Source organism: Arachis hypogaea, chromosome 7 (genome assembly GCF_003086295.3).
Source record: "Arachis hypogaea cultivar Tifrunner chromosome 7, arahy.Tifrunner.gnm2.J5K5, whole genome shotgun sequence".
Classification (NCBI taxonomy): domain Eukaryota; kingdom Viridiplantae; phylum Streptophyta; class Magnoliopsida; order Fabales; family Fabaceae; genus Arachis; species Arachis hypogaea.
Window position 1 is genome coordinate 77,840,428 of NC_092042.1, and position 15,403 is coordinate 77,855,830.

Here is a 15,403-nt window from a genome sequence, read left to right on the forward strand (position 1 = left end):
TAAAGTTTGAATTTCACTTTAGAGAGTAAAGTGTGATCTCTCATCATTGATTTTATATATGGGACCAAAAATAAATATGAAAGAGAAATTATTCAAAGATAAAAGATCACACTTTATTCTCTAAAATAAAATTTAAATTTTAGAAGATCTAAATCCAAACGAGATATACGAGGCTAAATTTATCTCGGTTATTGTACAAACAAAAAACAAAGAATAAGAAATTTAAACTCTCATCCACTAAAAAACCTAACATGACACTGATCCAGCCACATTGTATTATAGTATTCCTAGCACTACAAAAAAATCATTAAAAATTGTCGAATTTATCGACAAATTTGATAAAAAATCTGACAATAATATTTTTATTGATAGATTTATTGTCAGATTAAATATTTTATTAATTAAAAATCCTAAGATCTGAGGGATCCATAAGATCATTGAAAGACAATCAAGCTTATGCATGATTTGCTAACAAAAAAAAAATTGAATTAAATCTCAGCTTTAAGATGGAATAAAACCAACTGGTATCGTGTAAGACAGAAAGGTGAATGCTACGATGAGGATGAAAATTTTTTTCTACATTTGAGGAAAAAACATAGATTAAGAGGGTTCTTGCATGGTATAATATTTTTTAAAATTAAAATAATATATATTAGCATTTTTATTAAAGCAAATACATAATAAAATATATTTTCACAAAAGCTGCAGATCTCAGTGTTGGATTTATTTGTTTATAAAACTGCAATCTATAAAATACTTCTCATAAAGTATATGCCTTCACATAAGTTTCTCACTAATAGAGAAAATTTCTCATTCTCACAATAGCATTCATCGAAGAGAAATACTCCACTTACTACTATGTGTTAAATAAATATAATAATTATCATTAATATATGATTAGAACAGATGTTCATGTACTATGACAATTGTAGTCAAAATCTTTGTTTGTTAATCACGTTTTTTAATTTGTTTATTAGGTTTGTTTTATTAACTTTTAGAATAAAACTCTACATCCAAATCATAACCCTAATTAAGTCTAACAAAATATTTTAAATTCATGCCTCTTCTTTTCTTTCTTCTTCTCCTCCTCCTTCTCTTTTTTCGTTATTTTTCTCTTTCGTTATCGTCATTATCAACAACACTAACATTTTGTTATAATATTTTTATTGGTTCTAATTTTTTCCGATGCCATTATTAAATAATTTCGATTCATTTCTAAGTTTATTTGAGGTTCATTTAAATCCAAAAATAAATTCGATGTGTTTTTGTTGATGATTGAGTTTTTTTCCTACTTTTTTAAATTTGAACTAATTTCGATTCATTTGTGAATTAACTGAGTTTCACTTAATGCTGTTATTAAGTATTGACCAAATTTTTTATTCCTCAAAAAATTTTGGTTCATTTTTTAGTTTAATTTAAGTTTCATTTCGTTTGAATTTGCTGAAGTTGTTCATATGTGGTTGTTTAGTTAGTTTTTATTCAAATCTGAACTAATTAATTTCGGTTCATTTGTTAATTAACTGAGGTTCACTCGGTGCTGTTGCTAAGTATTGACCAAATTTTTTATTCCTTAAGAAATTTCGGCTCATTTCTTAGTTTAATTTAGGTTCATTTGGTATCATTTTGCTTGAATTTGCTGAAGTTGTTCATGTGTGGTTGTTTATTTGTTTAGTTAGTTTTTGTTCAAATCTGAACTAATTTCAGTTCATTTGTGAATTAACTGATTGATGCTACTATTAACTATTGACCAAATTTTTTATTCCTTAAATTTTTTTTATTCATTTCTTAGTTTAATTTAGGTTCATTTGGTGTCGTTCACTTAGCTTGAATTTGCTGAACTTATTCATGTGTGGTTGTTTAGTTAGCTTTTGTTCAAATCTGAACTAATTTCGATTTATTTGTGAATTAACTGAAGTTCACTTTATGCTGTTGTTAAGTATTGACCAAATTTTGTATTTTTTAAGAAATTTCGGTTCATTTGTTTTGTTTCACTTGAATTTCTCCTTCTCATCTTCTACTCCGTCTTCTTCTTTTTCATCTTTTTTTTTATTTTCTCTTTCTTATTTTATTTTTTCAAAATTTTTCTTGATTTACTCTTTTGAGATGAATAAAATCAAGAAACAAAAAGGAAAATATCAAACAAAAAAAGGAATAAATGACTCTAATAACATGAAAAAGAGGAGGAGAAGAAGAAAAAAAAAAACAAAACGCAGTAACAACATCATCAATAGAAGAGGAGGAGGCATGCAAAGAACAAACGCAAAATGAAGCAGGGTTTCATTTGCATTAGTGAAGCGCATGTGTACATGCTACGTATAATGAAAGTAGTTTTTATTGAGTTTAGGCCAACTCGATTAGACTTAGTTGCCAAAAATATTTGAATGTATAGCAGCTCTCTAAATTTTATTATAAATTATCAAAAACAAAGTAATAAAACTATTGAAATTTTTTATTTAGTTATTACCTTTTAGTTTTTCATTGTTCTTGGAGTGCATTGAAGTATACATGAGTTTTTTTTATTTGATATAAAAATAGGCAACGCTTCAAAAACGTGACAATAGATTAACATGTAAGCACGATTACAAAAAAGTGTGGCAACAAATTTATATTTGGACACGCTTTTAAAAGTGTGACAATAAATTTCATGCTAGACACACTTTAAAAGCACGACAACAAGTTGAAGGCAATTGTTATGCTTTGAAAGCATGGCAATAGATCATGATTAACGGCCACATTTTTCCATAAAAAAAGCATGGCATAAAAAGAAGCGTGGCAGTTGAGCAGAAAAAGCATGGCTATAAAAAACTGACCATGGCAGAACACGTGATCCTTTGAAAAGTATAATAACTATATCTCAAAAAACATGACCAATTTTTATTCCCATACTTTTCACACTTTTCGCCACATTTATCAAATGTGGCAATAAACTTATTTTCTTACGGTGATAATTGAATTTAATTTATAACTTAACCTTGACTTATTTCGGATTTTCGAGTAAGTAATTTAAATTTTAAACCTATAAACTTACTTATCATTTATTCATATATTAATTTAACATCTCATCTATAATAATACAACTTACTATCTAAAATAGTTACATTACATTATAATTCATATAACATCATGAACCTAATTTAATTTATGTGAATTGTTATAATTTAAAAACTTAATTCTAAACCTCAAAGCAACTCATAAGAACAAATTTGATGAAGCAAGTGTCCCAATAATAAATGAGTTATTCTAGTATAACCATGATACAGTTACTATAATATTTCAAAAAGTATTATTAAAATTAAAATAATGCTTTTTTAATTTATTATTAAAAACACTTTTTAAAAAGTGTTGCTTAAAAAAATATTACCAAAATATATAAAAAATATGACCTTAATTTTAACACTTATATAATTAGTGTAGCCACCATAACATAATTATTCTAGAATCTACCCTAATAAATATATATTGAACTTTGATAGATAGATAATAGCTTTTTTGAACAATGTGAACAATGGGTTTTAAAATTGGCCAATAAAATAAAAACACACTACACTTTTAAATTACCCACCTAAATCTTAATATTAGAATAACCATCCGCACACCTAGTGAATTGAACATCCGATATATCAATTGTTCACATTGTTTAGTATTTTCATTGTCTACCTATATTTTTTCATATATATTACTACGTGCTTCTGCTTTACGAGATCAATGATTTGTAACATTAACGGGAAATTCATGAATCTCATCTGTCCAAGGGTTCTTCTCCTTTACTGGATCAATAGTTTGCAGTGCATACCACACAGCACTGTTGCACTTAAATCCTGACCCAAATGCAATCTGCCATATCCGATGACCCTTCTTGACTCTTCCTTTGGCCTCACAATATGCCAATTCATACCACACTGAGCTGCTTGAAGTGTTACCATATCTATAGAGAGTCATTCTAGAAGGTTCCATATGCCAATCACTTAGTTTCAGCACTTTTTGCATCTGATCTTGCACTGCTTTTCCTCCAGTGTGAATGCAAAAGTGTTCAAAAGCAAGCATAAAATTTGGAGCATATGCCTTTATGACCTTTTTCTTAAATAAATTTCTCGCAACCAAATTCGTGAGAAATTTCAGTTGTTCAATCAAAGGTAGCACATTTTTCGCAAGAGTTGAGATGTTTGCGTTAAGGGCTTCTCCAGCAGAACTCATAATGTCCTTAGAAAGCGCGACACCAGTATCACCATTGTCGTCCTCTTTTTGAAGGATGCTGTTGTAGCAATTATCTTGAGAACCTTTGTGGGTGCGAACAATGTGTTTGAGATAATATTTGGAACGAAGAGAATCGGAAATGCGATTAGAGAGTAAAATTGCTGCACCTCCCACGCGAAAGAGGCAATTAGAAACAAGCATGGAACGGTTGTTTCCAAAGTACGAGCCACTGTTAATATTTTCCGTGCTGATCACTAAGGCATAAGAGTTAGGATGTACCTGCCATCTCAAAATCAAAATCAAGATCAATTAATTAACGACTCAAAAAGAATAAGAAGAGGGAGTGTTCATGTTCGCACCATTTCTATTTTCAATAATTCATGCTTCCTTTAGCATTGTCATTATGAGTAACAATTTTGGGAAGTTCTATATTTGAGGAGACTATGGAGCTACATGTGGTGTTCTAAATTTAGAACATTTATGTTTTGGAAAAGTATAGGTAGCCAATGAAAATACTAAACAATGTGAATAATAGATATATTGGATGTTCATTTTATTAAGTATACGAATAATTATTTTAATATTAAGATTTAGTGTGTAATTTAAAAGTGTAATATATTTTTATTTAATTGGTAGTTGTTTATGTTGTTCAAAATGATTATTATTTACCTAACACTCCCCGCATGCATTTATTAGTCAAAAGAAAAAGTTGATATTATGTGTATGTGTCTGAATATTTGTTGGTTGATTCAAGTCATAATAATAACACAAAATAAATATTTATTATCAATGTAATAAGTTTTATTACCTTCGATGTTTAAGTAAAATATTTTTTAATAAATTAAAATATTTTATGCCGAAAGATATTTTAATCAAATAAATTAAAGAATAATTTATTTTAATTTTGCAGGAAAATATATATTATAAATAGAAAAAAGAATATTGTCGTTTAAACATCTTACATGAAAGATCCGAATATTATTTTCTCTAGTTACAATGTATATATCTTAATATGAGCACTTATTAATGAGATATATAAAACTAAATATAAAGCATTCATATTTAATCGAAATTAATATAAATCTAGCTAGCCAAAGAGTCTAAATTAAATAAAATATTAAAATTTGACAAAGGAAATACAAAATTTATCAGTAAATTATTTATATATGGTAAGTTTGCTTTTGTTCTAAATGGTTATGTTTAATTTTAATTGTTCCTATTGTTTTAAATTTTTTTCATTTTGTTTTTGGAATTTGATGTTATTAACAAAGAAGCTAATGTGGCGAATGGCGATACACGTCAGATGATATAAATGTCTCGGGACTAAGAGAATTTTAAATATAAAAAATATAGATAGACAATAAATTAAAATACTAATAAATAATATAAATAATGAATATATTAGATGTTCAATTTACTAGGTATGCGGATAGTTATCCTAAATTCTTAATATTAAGATTTAGATGGGTAATTTAGGGTGTAGTGTGTTTTTATTTTATTGGTCCAATTTTAATACCTATTAATTATATTATTCACAAAAGTCATTGTTTACCTAACAAAGTCCTTTTAAATATCTTGCAAAATTAAATATGTCATATGATATGATGACATGTTAACCTATTATACATCACAAGTTAGAATTTTCATTAACAGAGTCAAAATTTAAAGACAAAACTGAAATATATTTAAAATGTAATGAACAATTAAAAAAAATAAATTTAAAATTGAACGTAAATATTTTTCACAAAAAATAATTGTTATCCTTAATTATTTTTATTTGTTTAATAAATCCGTTTGATGTTTGTGACTATATATATATATATATATATATATTCAAATTAGAATTAAGCAATATATATTATGCTATACTTTTAACTATATTATGTACTATTTAATTATCTTTAGTATTTAAATTTTTGGATTCAAATACCTGCAATAGTTGTCTGGCAAGATCAACGGAAATAAGTCCAGCACTGCAACCCATGCCACTAAGATTATAGGTCAAGACATTGTGGCTAAGCTTGTAATGGTTGACAATCATTGAACTGAGAGAGGGTATGCTATTGAACAAAGAACAATTCGTCACAATGATTCCAATTTCCTCTTTCTTCACTTTTGTTTTCAACAAAAGTTCATCAATGGCGCCAATCACCACGGATTCTGTCTCATTCCTTGCCTCAGCCAAGCATGTGTTTGATGGGGTTTTCATGATACATTCCGGCAGGTAGGTCTTTTCACCAATTCCAGATCTCTCTAGAATCTTCCGTGTGAAATCTAAGCTCTCATCTCGATATTTTCCTGTACTCTTCGTTAACTTCAAGAAACTCTCCTTAGTGCACATGCATGCAGGATTATGAGGTTTGTAGCATGCAAAATCCACAAGATAAACGTGTTTCTTTCTTGTGGGTTTCATTAGGTAACAATAAAGTGTGGCTAATATTGATGCTATCAAGCCACACCTTATTAAAACCATAATAATCTCATCATGAGCCAAGAAGTTTTGAATCATAATGACGAGGAAATTATTACAAAAATAAGACATAGTAGCGAGAGCTAATAATAATGTTAAAAGAGGCACAAGAAAGAAAATATGTATGTGGCAACACACATTATATCGCTATTTATACAGACAGACTTAAGACTTTAATTTCTACAGTTGATTAATTGGTGTATTTTATTAGCAAGAAGTCCAGTTGTTAAACGCATTACTTTTACATCTTCCCTTTCATAAACCCTAACCGTTATATTATTGCCTCCGCCTCTGTTACAAGTTTCACTTCTTTTAAAAATAAAGTCTCTAAAAAATTTATAAACGTAAAACACCTCTCACTCTATAAATTAGCTTTTAGGATTAAGTTAAACATAATCAATCTTAATTTTGACATGTATTAACATTTTTATGAATTAAAAGTTTAGAATTCGATTATTACTATCTCAATAATAATAATAATAATAATAATAATAATAATAATAATAATAATAATTAGCATAAGATAAATAGAAAAGAAAAAAAAAGGTCCAATATAAAATTCATATAAATTCAAAAATTTTTTTTGCATAAAGACCAAGAGTATATTAATGATTATTTAACCAGTCATATGTTTTTCCTATCAATTTAAACTTTAAAAAAATAAAATCTTTAAACCTTTTCAATCTAGGAGTGGCAATAGCACTACAAGGGACATGACTGAGCAGTGGCCGTTTTTTTGGAGAATTGTAGCGGTTTCTAACCGCCTCAAAATAGTATACCAACAATTTTATAAATGTTGCAGTTTAAGACGCAGGCATTTGATTTTGTGGAGGTTTCTAAGAACCGTGGTATAACTATCACTAATTAGAGTGGTTGATTTTGCAGAACAATTTATAACCGCTGTTATTTTAGTAAGTAAATTTAAAAAATAATTTACAATAGTTACACAACTGCTATGAATATCTTCATTTTTTTAAAAAATTATGATGGTTCAAAACATCGCAATTTCATACACGAACAAAAAAAAAGGCTAATTAATTATAATGGTTATGCCATTTTGTTATTATAATTTATTTTTTTTATATCATATTTATTAAATTTGAGATATTAATATAAAAAATACTAAATAAATTTTATTAAGCTCGTACATCATTCCAAAAAAATATTAAACTCGTCGATCATGATTATTATAACCACTCTGAATTCATTAAACAACAAAACAATGCTCGACTCCCTTCCTAAATAAAAATGAAAACCAATAATGCTTGCCAATTGATTGGTAATGACTACTAATGCCAATAATATCGCACATACTTTTCAATTCATTCTGGTAGGTCCTCATGCACCATTACTGCATTCATTGGATCTAGTATAAAGAAGATAAACATAATAATCAATAACTTAAAGTCTAATTACAATGGTTGAGTACAAAATGAACCCATTTGAGGTCATAGTAATATTAACGTATAAACTAACAATAAAATAATCTTGCAATTGAGGTATTAATCACTTGACAAATCAATAAATAAGCTCTTTCTTGATACACAAACATCATATCCATTAGCTCCAAACTAGCACACTGCATTGAAAAGTGCCTCATCTTATTCAATGAGAAGATACATCGCATAATACACAAAGAGAGCTTAACGCAAAGCACAAATTAATAACCACTACAACAATATAGACTATTTTTTAGGATTATTATGTGTCAAAAAAAATTAAAATTCGTCAAAAAAACAAATTTTGACACTATTTTAACTGTGAAAATATGTTAATAAAAGTTTTGTCAAAAATAGTATTTTTGACGTATAAGTAATTGTAAAAAAAGTTTAAATCTTATTTTGATAAATATTGACCGTCAAAAATAATTTGTTAGAAAAATTTGAGAATATATTTTTTGTGATACTTATTAATCGTCAAAAATACTATTTATTTTGACATTTATTGACCATAAAAAATTCTCAACAAAAATTTTTAACAAAGAATGAAATGAGATCTTGAAACTGAAGAATAAACTGAGATTTTGAAGATGAAGAATGAGTAATATGATCCTAAATTGAGAGTAGTGTGATGTCAAAATTGACAGAGCTCAATGAAGAAAAAGAATAATGGAGTAAGTTGAAAATAAATAAGTGTCAAAATTGAGGAGTAACTTTCTACAATCAAATTATTCATAAAAAAAAAACATAAAAAATTTGACATTTGTGATATTTATAAAAAATATATATTAATTTTTACACTTAACTATGGCCGTTAAAAAAATCATGTTAAAATAGCTCTCTTTTCTTGTAGTAAACACAAGAATAAGATCGCCATTACGACAGATCTTGATCTAACTCCTATCTTCTATTTTATGTTATCCTTTTTCTCATCTTAATGACTCTTCTTTATTAAATAATAATATTAACTCAAATTGTTATGAGAGCATAGGACTAATGCTAGAAGTTAAGCCATGTAAGAAGAGATGGACGCATGTCACCTTTAAAAGAAAAAAATAAACAAATAAATAATAATAGGATAAGAAGGATAAAGATAGAACAAAAAAATTATCTGATGATGTGTCTTAAGCAACATTTTGCAATTGGCATGAATTCTTGGACATGAAAAAAGGTCTCAAAAAAAGTTTTCATTTAGCTATTCAACTCTAATTGCATTTATCTGTAAATAATAATAAGTAGTATTGATAAGCAAGACCATTGTATAATTATCTTAAAATTCATTCACGAAGTCACAGTCCAACAATAGAAACGACATCATATCAAGTCAGTAACTTAAAACATATTCAGGGGAGAGCTAATAATAAAGAAAGGCGTTAGAGTTGAAAATGTGGAACTTATTGATATAATCAAATTTCAAATTTTTCATCTGAAACTCTTCAGGCAATGAAAGAGATGGAATTTAAAATTTTCAGAGGCTTGAACTCATAAACGAACCGTTTTTTATTACTTGAATATCCTAAGTCCAGTTAAAAATAAGCAGTGCCCTGAATATACTCATTGATTTAAGTCCAACTTTTGCTTTTCAATCTAGAACAAATCAAATAATATAATTGGTACTTAAACAAACTCCCAAAAAATTTAATAGAAGGAATCAACCAAAAGAGTACAAGAGAAATACATAAGATTATTCTACAACTAATCATAATTGCTAGTCCGAAATTTAGTACAGAAAATAGAAAATGCTCAAAAATTGACTCACATTCTAGCTTATTAATACATTTTCTGCAAGTTAAACTTACATAGCTATTTGAAGAAGCAAGATAAACAACTCTTTGTAAAGAAACACATGCTTAATGATTTCCTGCCATAAAGTATAGATATTTTTGAGAAAAATAAGAAGTATACAAAATAAAAATTCTAAAATAAAGTGAATTGATAATACTGGACATTGGACAACCATCATTGTAAAGATTAAAATGCAAATTAGAAGACATACCTTTACAGATTCATATATATCTTCAAACAACAAGCTAAGATCGCACTAATCCGGTTTTGATATCTTTCAATACAATATTTATTAGGTTTCGAGAACCTTAGCTAATCTGTTTATTTTTATTTTTTTTCTTATCTGTATATTTGTTATTTTTAATATATATTAATGTATATTTTTATTGTGGCTGAAATATGTATGCGTTTGGTTTTGTTGATTTAATTTTTGAATTGATTTTTATATTTGTTAGTTTTGAAATATTTATTGTTGCATATTTTTTTATGTTGTCTGTTTCTATTGATTTAATCTTTTATTGATCTGCTTATGTTGCATATTTTTTACTGATGATTTGCTTAACTTCATTTAAGTTTTTACTGATTTGCATATTTGTTGTTGTTTGGAATTGGTTTTTTAATATTGGTAACATTATTATCGGGTAGGGCGGGATGGGGTCAAGTAGAGCACCAAAACTTACCTCTATTCATTTCATTGTCATTTTCAATTCATCCAATATTGTTGGGTCATTCACCTATAAATGTTCATATTTTTTGACATAATGAAAGTGCATTAAGTTTTACATCTTTTAAAGATAAAATTTTTAAAAAAATTATAAACGTAAGACACACTCACTTTATCAACTAACTTTTGAAATTGAGTTATAGATCCATGTAATCTCAATTCTACTAACTTCCATCTTTTCCAAAATTATTATAAAAAAATGTTCACATTAAAAAATAATAAAGAAATCTTAGTAATGCTTATTAGTCAATTAACATGCTTTTCATTATTTTTTATATTAATTAACTATCTTTTTTAACGTTCAATAACTTATTAATTAATAAGTTATAAATATTCGACCATTAATCACTACAAGAAGAAAGGCATATGGTCACGTTTTTTTGTCACGCTTTAGTATCAATGGCCACGCTTTTAAAAATATCTCATACGGCCATGGTTTAAAAGCGTTGCCGTATCTCCCACATACGACCACATTTTTAAGCGTGGCAATTTATAAAAAGCGTAGCAAAAAAAGCATGGCGATAGGTCACCACAAGCGTGACGATAGAACAACCACCACGCTTACAGACGTGACCCTTTCAAAAGCGTGGTGGTAACTCAAAAAACTCTCGCCACGCTTTTTTCAGTTTTTTGCCACGCTTTAAAAGCGTGGCAATAGAACTGTTTTTTTGTAGTGTATTTATTAAAAAAATATTAATAGAAATCATAATCATAAAAAATGTTATTGCGATTAATAAAAGTTATTTGTTTTAATTTATAGATATTCAGTAAAATATTTAAATGATTGTTTTAAGAAAAAATATAGAGAAACAACTTTTTTACAAGCCAACTCTATTATAATTTAAATTTTATAAATAAATAAAAATTTAAAAATTAAAATTCAAAATTCGAAAAAGATTTTATCTACATTTATCTTAATCACTTGTATCGTACATTTATCTAATCCCTTTCCATTTACTTGAAAACAGTCAAATCTCTCCCTCCACAAACTTGCTATCTACAAGCAATTTTTGGTGACGTTGCCCACCGACCACTGCCACATCTTTTGTTGCACTGTGCGGCCTCCATCCGTGTGTCCCGCCACCGTCCTTCTTCGTTGGATGTAGCCACCTCCACCGCCGCCGTGAGATCATAATCCCAACGCATCTGCACTGCCAAACACCATCGCAACCTCCATCCGTCGTGCCAGATATTACAGAATCTGCACCCCACGAATCTCCATTCGTCGCGATGCAGCCACCGCCAGACCCTATTCACGACGTGCGATCAACTACTCCGATCCATGGCGACTCCTCCACTCGCGATGCGCGGTCTCCGTTGCTTCCTCCTCGCAACGCGCCACTGCGAGTCCCCTACCGTCCACGCAATACCATCCAAGACGTCATCGCCGGCCACCTTGCGACTCTTCTCCTCCTCCTATTTGGTTTTGAATGATTCTTTTTATTAGTTTTGGATGATTCTTTTTCCTATGTTTTGTATGTTTTTTTCTTAGGATTTGGATTATTCTTTATCTTATGTTTTGGTAATTTTTTTTGGAGTTTCAATTTTTTTTAGAAAGAGGAATTAGGGTTTGCGTAATAAATGGTAAAAGGTGAATTAGAGTAAGAAGAGGTATTTTTAAAAATAAAATTTAAACTAATTAATGACAATTAATTAATATAGAGTGTAGTTAAAAAATGCTTGTTGGCTTGTTGTTGGCTAGACTCTTGTTGGTTAGGGATGGCAACGAGGCGGGTAGGAATGAATTTTTGCTCTACCCGACCCTGCCCTATAATAACTCGCATAGAATCCGCTCCACTCCTACCTACGGGTAGTAAAAAGTTGAACCTTAATCCATCTCCGCGGGTACTCTACCGCCCTTATAATTATTAAAATCTAATAAATAAAACTAAATTTCAAAATTTATATAACCATCATCACATAGATAACATAAATTAAAATAAAATTTTAAATATAATACAATATTATTAATCAGTTTACTAATTATTTTACATCTATTACACATATTATATATTAAAATTATATATATTTTATATATATTGGGATAGATAAAAACGGATATTATCTAAACCCGCCCTCACCCCGTCCAAGTACCCGCTCCGATGCGGCGGAATAATTATCCGTCCCGAATGGATATGGCCAGAGTGGATACCTTTAATAGGAAAGAGGATGCACCCGACAAGAAGAAGAATGGCAAAATCAATGGACGTTTTACTTTATTGTCTTATTTAATGCAGCAATAAGTGTAGATCTATATGATGTTCATATATATATATGTTACAGTAGCACCATAACTATCTATAAATACCTGCTATAAAGTATGAAGACGAAGATAAGAATACACATCATAAAGAAAACAAGGGAAGTAGTCGGCAAGAGAAAGTGAAGTGCTATTCTGAAAGATAGCGGTGACAGTTCGCTATTTGTTAAGGAAAAAAGAGAAGTTAATTAAAGACGAACTCAGGTTATATACTCTATTTATTACTGTTATGTTATATTCTTATTATTATTCAACAACATGAAGCTACTTCATAATATTTATTTATTATTGAGTTTTTATTGTTTCTTTCTGCTTCTCCATTTTGTATAGTTTTTTATTGGATATTATTATTATTATTATTATTATTATTATTATTATTATTATATAGTAATTTCCTATGAATTTTATAGTTGCCAATGCTTGTGATAATTTCTAAAGGGACCAATTTTGAGAATAATAAATAAACTATATATAGCACTTAAAAAATAAATGAAATAATGTACATTAATGACTGAAAATCTTATACTCTGAAGTATGATTCATGGATATTATATAAGTCAAACAAGACCGCTGCAATGATTGAACTCATGGACAAACTATACATGACATTACAATTACCATTGCAAGGATGAAGCCCTTATGTTGCGTTCTGTGCGCCATGATGACAAAAACAAACGGACTTAACCTTGATTAATTAAAAAAGATAAAGTTAAAAAGAAACAGTATTAATTGGCTTGAATTTGGTCCTTTAGAAATTGGCATCTATTGCAATACTTACTGAGCCTTCATATAATTTTTCATTGCAACTATTGCAGTTTGTTTATTGTACACTCTACTACTTTTTTTTCTATGCTCTAGTATTTTAATAGTTATATTTCAACTATGGTTAATTGAAATTGCTTATTTTAATACTTACTCTAAATATATATTTTTCTTTTTAGGTATATTAAAAGATTGATTTATCATGACTTTGGTTATTATGGCATTGTTTTTCTTTAAGAATTATTTAAATTGCTTATTTTCCGCTCAACATTTAAATTCTCATGATTCATGTGTGTTTTTGTATATTTCAGATTAAGTGAAGTAATACTTCGACAATTGTGACTAGTCTCACTCTCATAATTATGTTATGTGCAAGCGATTTGTGATAACATTCATATATTGTGCGCTATTATTGGGTGTACTTGTATGGACCAATATTAATTATTAAGTGTAGTTGTACCTTCATGAGTAAATACCATGAGCCTTATTTTCATTAGGTGTTACGTTATTAAATATCAGGAATGTTTGGTAACAAAAATATTTTAATCAAAATTAACTAAAATTTATTTTATTTATTATTTATTAATTATTATAATAATTAATAAATATTAAATAAGATAAATTTTTATATTTTTAGCATTACCGATTAAATATATTAAAAAGTGACGTTAGAAAGTTTTCTAAATATTTTATTGATAAAATAAAAAAGTGTTAGTATATATTTTATAATTATTCATATATTTTTTATTTATTATGTTAAATTTTGGGGGTAAATAGTTTTATATGGTATTAGAATTTCTGGTTAAAAAAAAGTTTAGAATTTGATTTTTATTATAAAAATTTACAACATAAAAAAATAAAAAAAATTATATGCAAAATTGTGCAAAAAGACTTGTTAAGTATATGACAATTCTAGAACAAAACTCAAGAATAATGCACCAAACACCATATTATTTCTATTAAGGAAGGTGTATTTATCTTAGAGAAATGAGACTTGTATAAACTCCTCAGCACGGGGAAAAGTTTTCTTAAAACACCTTTTAATTATTGAAAACATAGCTAGATATATATCAGATTTTACTTTAAACAAATTTTTTATTGAAATCAATTCTAACCGATATAAGTTTCGCTGCATTAAATTTTTTGTTTTCTACATTACTGTAAGAAACTAAAAGTTAATTTTGATGATGAGATATTATTTTTAACTTTTTTCAAAATAAAACCAAAGTTTTTTTTAAATTTATTTAGAAAATTTAGAAAGAATAAATATAAAGTGCAAACAAAATTTTTCACTCAAAAAACAAAAAAAGAAAATTAAGCAAACAAGAGAAACCACACGTACCTACCTTTTGTTCGGAATCAATTTTATAAAATTAAAAAGAGTAATATATATATATATATATATATATATATATATATCCCTTGAAATTATTAAAAAGTAAAAATATTTTTAAAACATTTTGAAGATTTTAAGAAAAAAAAATCTAACATATTTTATCCTATTAAAAACGAATTTGAATCTTTTAAATTTTGAATTTTCATTTTAGAGGATAAAGTGCGATCTTTTATTTTTGAATGATTTTTCTCTTATATTTTCTTTTGATCCTACCTATGAAATAAATGGTGAGAAATTATATTTTATCTTCTCAAATGAAATTCAAAATTTAGAGGATCTAAATCCATTAAAAACTATCAAATGGACCAAAAAAACAGCAAATACACAGTTCGATAATTTGAAACATAATCTTTATATTTGTTTTGTATAGCAG

The 15,403-nt window shown here is 27.7% G+C and overlaps 1 protein-coding gene across 1 annotated transcript; it reads right to left on the minus strand.

Annotated features, from left to right (window-relative positions):
* Positions 1-3,702: 3,702 nt before the first annotated feature.
* On the minus strand, positions 3,703-6,703 carry LOC112701649 (3-ketoacyl-CoA synthase 2-like). Its single transcript, XM_029288181.1, has 2 exons — positions 6,125-6,703; positions 3,703-4,473 (listed from the first exon to the last, which is right to left on the minus strand). Exons 1-2 carry the CDS (start codon positions 6,701-6,703, stop codon positions 3,703-3,705), a joined length of 1,350 nt encoding a protein of 449 aa, XP_029144014.1.
* Between the last annotated feature and the right edge of the window lie 8,700 nt (positions 6,704-15,403).